Below are 7,978 nucleotides of genomic sequence, written 5' to 3' on the forward strand. Positions count from 1 at the left end.
TGGAATGAACTTGGGAAAGGACATAAGAGGATGAACTGATGAGTATAAATAAAATAAGACTCCATTCATTCCCTTATACAAGGCCACTTCATATTTTTATATCTAACTTTGACCGTTACTTTTACCAATAGAAATGGTAGTATGCCACAAAAAGTATGTTATTGGACGCACATTTGAAAGAACTTTGCAATGATATATTTTTTATAACATATAATCTATATTTTGTTGACCCAGATTATAAGTTAAAGTTTGACACGAAAAACGAAGTGACCTTTTATAAGGGAATGTAGGGAGTAAATGAAATAGAAGAAGAAGCAATAGCGAATGAAGACAATTAGAAGGCTGAAAGGAAAACACGGCTATATGAATGGACAAGCAGTAGAAGAACATGTGAACACCGAAGAAGATGAATAGTACTCTCTCCATCCAAAAAAATTTGTCCCAAGCTTGTCCTTCAAATGGATGTATCTTGCACTAACCTGGTGTTAGATACATTCATCTGAGAGACAAGCTTTTTCAGACGAAAGGGGTATGAAATAACTGTTAAAACGGAACGGGGCGACGGAGCATAAGAGACACGGCCATAAAAGTACATGTGAAGGATATATTTGTACAGAAAAATCATGTATATTGTCTCGTATTCACACATTTAAGAATTTCCTTCCATTTTTCAATGAATTTCCGTGAAAGACACGTGCACAGATCACAACGCACATCAATGGCGGCAGCCGTTTCCGCAGGTGCGGGCCCCTATGAATTTTCATGGTATTGTATTGACTCCAAACAAAAGATGGTTAGCCACCCGGTAACGTGTGAGAATTGAAGTTGTGCTCATTGACCCAATTCATCTAGCATGATTGTGTAACAGCAGTGCTATACACACAACACAATGCACACGATTCATGCACGATACTTAAATCCAGCCGGACATGCACATGATTGAGAAGGGCACCAGCGACTGGATTAGCACGTCTTGCATAGATTGGGCAGCACGGTCGTCTGGGTAGCAGTTTCGATTGTGTAATGAGTTTCTTATTGAATCATGAGGACCCACTATATTGCCTTATCCTGATCTGCATTTTGTGCCAACACTCAGACCACAACCGTTACACTTATTGAATTTTATTTTATTTGAAAATATGGTCCAAAAAATCTGAAATTTGGTATGGTGTCATAATATGGTTGTCGTATTCTTTTAGCCAACTTGAGGCAACTTGTATGCATTAACTGACCTCGTAGGCATTTTCAATATCGCCCATAATTAGCCCCCTATGTGTGTATCTCACGGTTCCAATCGCGGCCATGTCATGAAGGACTAATTTGGAATGCAGCTGATCATGCTCAAAAGTCTACCATGGTTCATCCGTTCATTAATTTACAAACAGTTCACTCAAAATAAACATGAACACCATGCATGCATACAAACACCGCACCACCACGGTTGTTGTGATGATCTTGGTCTCCTAAGGAGGCAAAGGAGCTCGACAAGCCGAAGACCTCCACCAGGTGCGCGCCGACAACCATTCGGGCTGTCTTGGCCGCAGGGGCCGCCGCTATCGCCAAGGCTGTGTAAGTCATCATCGCGCTCTTGCCAAGGCTGCCGCCAGGTGAGAACAAATGATTATGAGGTAGCATCTTCCTGAAATTTTTACCATAGAGAAGTGTTAGAGTAGATAGCTTACATTATTTTAAGATCTATCAACACGTTATAATGTGTGATGTCCTATAGTTATAATATTTCTTAAAGAAACAATACAAAGTAAAACTTACAGTTTTCTAGCTATATGATGCTTGTATTGACTTATAATGTCGTATCTAGAGGATACAAGTATCATAATTACATATCCGGCATCTGCATAACTATAATATATATAACCAACATAAACATACACGCAGAAAAGAAAATGTGATCTCGATAAGCCGCAACCACCTTCGGTTGTGCGGCTCACGAACGATATCAAAGACGACGCTAGACCTTGGGCTCGCGCTGGGGCCAAGGCGCCTGGCTAGCTGATCACCGAGACGTAGGTTTGGTAGTTGGGCCGCGCTTGCCCTTCTCATGCGCTCTTCTATGCCTTGCACGCCGCCTGGGTGTTCGTCCTTGCGAGGCTGTTTTTATAATGACTGCTATAAATCCTCTTCTATCAACACAATAATACAAAAGTCTATTGTGTATTCGCGAGAAAAAAAAAGGCACAACCACCACCGATAAGCCACACTAGGCAGTAGCGACGACGCAAGCATATTTTGCCACTTGCCCTAGCCGCCCAAGTGGATGTACGCTTTTGAACATCGCCCGCCCAATGAGGTTATGATCTAGTTCTAGATTAATGCAAACCCAACTGCCCAAACAAATCGACCAATGTATATCGGGAAATCGCATTGGATCACTCGTTGTCAGAAGTAGTATGCATATGTACTGGAAATAAAAGGAAATTGTACCACTTGTAGCTAGCAAGTAATGAACTCATGATACATGCATCTATTTTATTTTTTTCCGGCATCTTCTTGCGAATCCTTGAAATAGATACCCATGCAGTTCAAAAAAAAAAAGATAGCCATGCACTCTTTCCACGTCCCCAGGCTACAAATACCCGTCAAATTCCAGCACTCTTCATCCATCTCGAGCCAGCTACTAGCTAGCCATGGCATCTTCCAAGAGTAGTCTTGCAATGTTTGCACTGGCCATAGTCATGGCCGTGGTGGCTGACGTCTCGGCGCAGAACACCCCGCAGGACTTCGTCAACCTGCACAACCGCGCCCGCGCCGTGGACGGCGTCGGCCCCGTGGCATGGGACAACAACGTGGCCAGGTTTGCGCAGGACTGGGCGGCGCAGCGCGCCGGCGATTGCCGGCTGCAGCACTCCGGCGGGCCGTTCGGCGAGAACATCTTCTGGGGTTCCGGGCAGTCGTGGACGGCCGCCGACGCGGTGAAGCTGTGGGTGGACGAGAAGCAGAACTACCATCTTGACAGCAACACCTGCGACGCCGGCAAGGTGTGCGGGCACTACACGCAGGTGGTGTGGCGCAAGTCGACCCGCATCGGCTGCGCGCGCGTGGTCTGCACGGGGAACCGGGGCGTCTTCATCACCTGCAACTACAATCCCCCGGGCAACTTCAACGGCGAGCGCCCGTTCGCGTTCCTCACCCTTGACGCCGAAGCCTAGTACGTGCGAGTGAGTGTGATCATACATGCATACGTACGTGCGTGTGTTTATGTTTGTGTGGTTTGAATATTTATACGTCTACAAATGTTACGTACGTACGTAAATAAGCACACATTCCGGCCTGCATGTATCCATGCGGCTCTGTGGAGCGTGTAAATGTATGCAAACATCTTTACTTTTGTTTTGTTGTTCAAAACTTGGACCTAGCCAAACAAATTGTGAACCCTTGAAAAAAATGATACCCCCTTCGTCCTATAATGTAAGACCGCTAGTGTCAAAAAAAGGTCTTACGTTATGGGACGGTGGGAGTATGTTACACACAAAATTTGAATTTGCGTTCGAAGATAAGAACCCGCAATTCTTGAAATAAGATTTCGTCCCGTTTTATTTATAGATAAAGCAAACACCACGACCATACAGTAAATTCAAGTGTGAAAAATAGAATAGCCTATTGAGGCAACATCACAAACTCGACGAAGGAAAATATAAAATAAATGGGAAAAAAGACCACCAAGTGGTCGTAGTCTCGGGGGGGCTGCACCGGGGCAAGTTGGCGAGCGGCACCATGCATCGCATCCATCATAAGGCCTAGCCTATCGCGGTCGCACTGTCTATAAAGCGGGTGCCAGCGCTGCAAAAATGCAAAGAATTTGAAGATTAAGTCAGATGTCCTCCTAAAAAAGACACGCTCAATCACCATCTTATTGTGTGCACTCCACAAAATCCATGCTAACGGTGCAAACACCAGCCAGAAGAGGTGCCTCATACTGCCACCTGGTAGGCACAGGTCTGAAGGAACCCGGCAAGGTCCAGGGCCTCATGGACAAAACTCCAAAGAACTCTAGACACTGTCCAAAAGAAGATGATGTGGCCCTCGTTTCCAGAACACCAAAAAGAGGACACAACCCTTCCCAAGGTCATGCCTCTTGATCACCTCTTCCCAGCAATTGCCAAACACAAATTTTGATCTTTTCAATGGTAAGTGCGCTTTAGAGAGCGGACTGATTTAAGCAATGGTCGGACGCCAGCATAGGGCAAGATATGTTGAGTCGACAGAGAAGAAACCCGAAGATGCAAGATGCCATGATACGGTGTCCGGATAGTCCGCGAGAACCGGGACCGCCGCCCGCAAACTAGCCCACTCTACGGTCTCCACCTGGCCAAATGGCCGTCAGAACAAGACGTTTCAATGGCCATTGTGGGCCAGTGAAAAAAATAACGCGCTATAGCGCCACTAATAGCACACTGTAGCGTTGTGAGCAATATCTTGCTAAATAAATCAGTGTGCAATGTCTCACTAATAGCACGCTATAGCGCGATATAGTATGCTGATAGTGTATTTTAAGAGCCACGCTATTTTGTCATAGTACACTATTTTTTTAATTGTTGTGTGCGGGCATGGAACCAAAACCATAGGGTCCGCCTGCAAACTAGCCCGCTCTATGGTCTTCACCTGGTCAAGCTACTGCTAGTGCATTATGACTTCCAGCTTTCCCCATTATTATTATTTTGTACTTAATCCTCAATTTATCTGGCCGGATAGATAGAACGTGATTCAATTGGTAGGCGTTAAGGCAGTATTTGATTCTGAGGATAAGAAAAGTACAGGGAGAAATTGTTTCAGAGATAATAAACCACGTGGACCCTCCTAATTATTGTTAAGCGATAAGGTTGGGTACTTGGGTTCGATTACGAGAATATGAAAAGTATACAAAGACAACGATGTGAGGACTTGAACATGACTAGCACAGACATGGCGCTCTCTTGTGCACCAGTACGACAAGACCTAGCCAGTGAAACAGCAGAAAGACACAAGTTTGTATACGTTAATCACTTCAATTCAAATTAACCAGGAAAAATAATGTTTGCTTGATAGTTTGGCATGGATTCTTACTTGTTAGTGTGGCTTTGCTAGAGTACAAACTATATTGCAAACATTAAAATCCATATATGGAGATTGGAGTTCATCCAGGCTGCGTAGTGTTCCCTCTCACTTCTGTTTTTCGTCGAGTTAATTGCAGAAAACCACCGCATTTACGGCCAGATTTGACAAAAATACCTAGTCCCTAATTTTTAGGAAAAGCCGCCACATTTGCAGTAAACTTTTTGCAAGAAGAACTGATTGCTTGATTTGCAGCGTTTACAACAAGCAGGGGCCAGATTGTAAGGAGCTGATTTGGCAAAAATTGACATGCACACTCCTGGAGCGAAACGAAAAATGCAATCAACCCCCCGCCATGCACATGTTTTTTAGGCGTGCAGGCCCGGGCCCCGCGCGTCGCCATCGCCCGCTCCCGGTTGCCTGGCCCACCCTAGCCTGGTCGTCTCCCCATGCTGGCACGGGCCACGTGACCTGGACGGCGAGCAAGAGGGCGACGGCCTACCAGTCCCCAAGCGACGCCGGCCCAAGTGGCGCAGAAGTTGGCCTTGGCCGACCAGTCCCGCGCACACGCCCAGGCCACACCCGCAGCTCGTATATCGCCGCGAGGTCATACTGCGGGAGCGGCAACTGCGCCCCATGTGGATCTCATGCCGTCGAGGACCAGCAGGGCCAGTGGCGTGCTGTCTGTGCGCCCTGGTGGATCTTGTGCCGTCGAGGACCAGCGGGTGGCTTTTACAAAAAAAATAAAGACTAGGTATTTTTCTGCAAACCTAACCGCAATATGATGGTTTTCTGCAATCAACTCGTTTTTCGTCACAGGGAGGAGTGGCGCCACGACATGGGTAGGGCTATAGTGCACAACCTAGTCTGTATTTTGCAGGGAATATATTCATTTCCTGTTCATGTTGTTTTCCTTGGTGTATTTTGTATATTAAATGATCTTTGAACTTTCCACACCTCACTTAAAAGCTTATCCATGCAACATGTTGTTTACTGAAAGTTCGTTTTTTGTCTCGGGGGAGCTGCATGAGGAAGGAAGAAACTCGAATACGCTGTCATGCACATGAATGATTTGATCCTCCAGCAGGCAGCAGCCTTCGTTGTCTTGACTCCAAGCAGAAGCTGATTAGCCGCCGAGACGTCAAGTCTGAATTTGAATAACTTGTGTATTGACCCGGCTCCTCAATCATAGCTGTGAAATGACTGTTATTGAAGCATGATGATCCGATCGGTTCATTAGCTAGTCAGATGTCCTTATCCTACTTGTACGATACTCCCTCGGTTCCAGATTACTTGTCACATAAATAGATATAAATAGATGTATGTAAAACTAAAAATACATCTATATGCATCCAGTTCTGCGACAAGTAATTGTAGGCGGAGGGAGTATATGTGAAAGTTTTGGTTGTACCACCATGCCAGTGTATCCTTTATCCTCACCGTCCATTCTTTCGTCAAATTTATGAAAGAAAACTTCTCTTTTTTTGTTATAAAATCTTCCAAATAAAATAACATGTAGGGGCTGTTTGGTTACTGCCCTCATTCGCCCTGCCAAATCATGGGCCGACCAAAAAATTGGCGAGCAGATCGCCCGCCCTGGTTTCGCCAACAATTTGGCGTGGAATCAGATGGAGGGAGTGCGGGCGAGCTGGGCGTGCCAATAAATCGGGAGCGATCCAAACAGATGCCCACGCCCCAGTCAACGCTAATATTTTGGCTTGGCAGTTGAGGGCAGCGATCCAAACGCCCCCCGTAAACTCGAAACTTTGCGGATCAACATCACACAAGTATTACCATGTACGGGAAAGTTTTCGGATTTTTGGCGCAAGCTAAATTTTTAAAAATGATACAATTCACTCTAAATTTTGAAATTTGACAAATTTATGTTTGACAAAAAATGGAAACATTTTATACAATGAGAGACACTTGTATATAGTTGTTCTGCAAAGTTTCAAGGTCAAATTCTCTTGTTTGGAAAAAACAAAAGAGAAACTTCTATATAAGGCACGTACCTTGATGCAAACTGAATGTTCTAGACAGAGGGTACACTACCTGAACTAATGTCTTTTAGATTTCTATATTTTACACATCTTAGAATTGTCAGCCTATTTTCTTTCTCGAATTGACATGTTGTGTATTAGGGCTGATTATTCCTTGAAATTTTTGTTTATACGTAGGAATACGCCCTCAAGAAACTTCCTTTTGCCCAAAGAAAATTTACACATGGGTGATTTTTTCCATGTTTTCTTTAGAGAGGATTCATGTTTGGTTTGGGGCAGCGAGGCGGGGGAGTGTAGGAATAATATCTCCCAACCCTTTTCCCGTTCTGTTGGCATGCTTATCATCATCAGTGCAAGGCGTGCGGAGCCGTGTCTCTAGCGGATCTTCTGGAATCCTATCGATTTAGGTTTCTCGTGGTTCCGTCTAGATTTAGCCAGTATTCTAGTCTACGGAGTTCCTACATGCCCTTATCTAGTGAAAGTATGCTAAAGTGAACATATGAACCCTAGGTTTGGTTTTCGACCATTAAAACATCATTTTGCACACTTTTTCATACTTTTACTTTGTTATTTTTATTTATTTTGAAAGCACAGAGACACTAATATCATCCAAATTATTAATCTTTTCATCAAACTAATGCACCTACTATAACGAAACATACTACACAATAAACTTTTATCGCTACAATCACGACCAAGAACATTATGACGATGACATGATGGATCCAATCTCACCAGCAAAAACACAAACGAAGAGGAAGAAGATGTGGGCAATGACTCGCTGATTTTGATAGCTAGGTCATACACCTAGCCGCAAGAATATCTCCATTGATCGGGATTCGGAGTAGATGACCCCTCAGCGGTATAGCTGCGTACCAAATTCGAGGTTTGGCAGCACTTCGTTGTCCAGGAAAAGATTGTTGAGAGGA

General features: G+C 44.5%; 1 protein-coding gene across 2 annotated transcripts; it reads left to right on the forward strand.

The window, feature by feature from the left end:
- Positions 1-2,607: 2,607 nt before the first annotated feature.
- On the forward strand, positions 2,608-4,012 carry LOC543488 (pathogenesis-related protein PRB1-2). Of its 2 annotated transcripts, XM_044586352.1 has the most exons (2): positions 2,608-3,166; positions 3,787-4,012. In XM_044586352.1, exons 1-2 carry the CDS (start codon positions 2,646-2,648, stop codon positions 4,010-4,012), a joined length of 747 nt encoding a protein of 248 aa, XP_044442287.1. In that variant the 5' UTR covers positions 2,608-2,645. The 2 variants fall into 2 exon arrangements, with proteins under 2 accessions (XP_044442287.1, XP_044442288.1); XM_044586353.1 differs by lacking the exon at positions 3,787-4,012 and having other exon boundaries at positions 2,610-3,346.
- Positions 4,013-7,978: the final 3,966 nt, after the last annotated feature.

Source organism: Triticum aestivum, chromosome 7D (genome assembly GCF_018294505.1).
Source record: "Triticum aestivum cultivar Chinese Spring chromosome 7D, IWGSC CS RefSeq v2.1, whole genome shotgun sequence".
Taxonomy (NCBI): Eukaryota; Viridiplantae; Streptophyta; class Magnoliopsida; order Poales; family Poaceae; genus Triticum; species Triticum aestivum.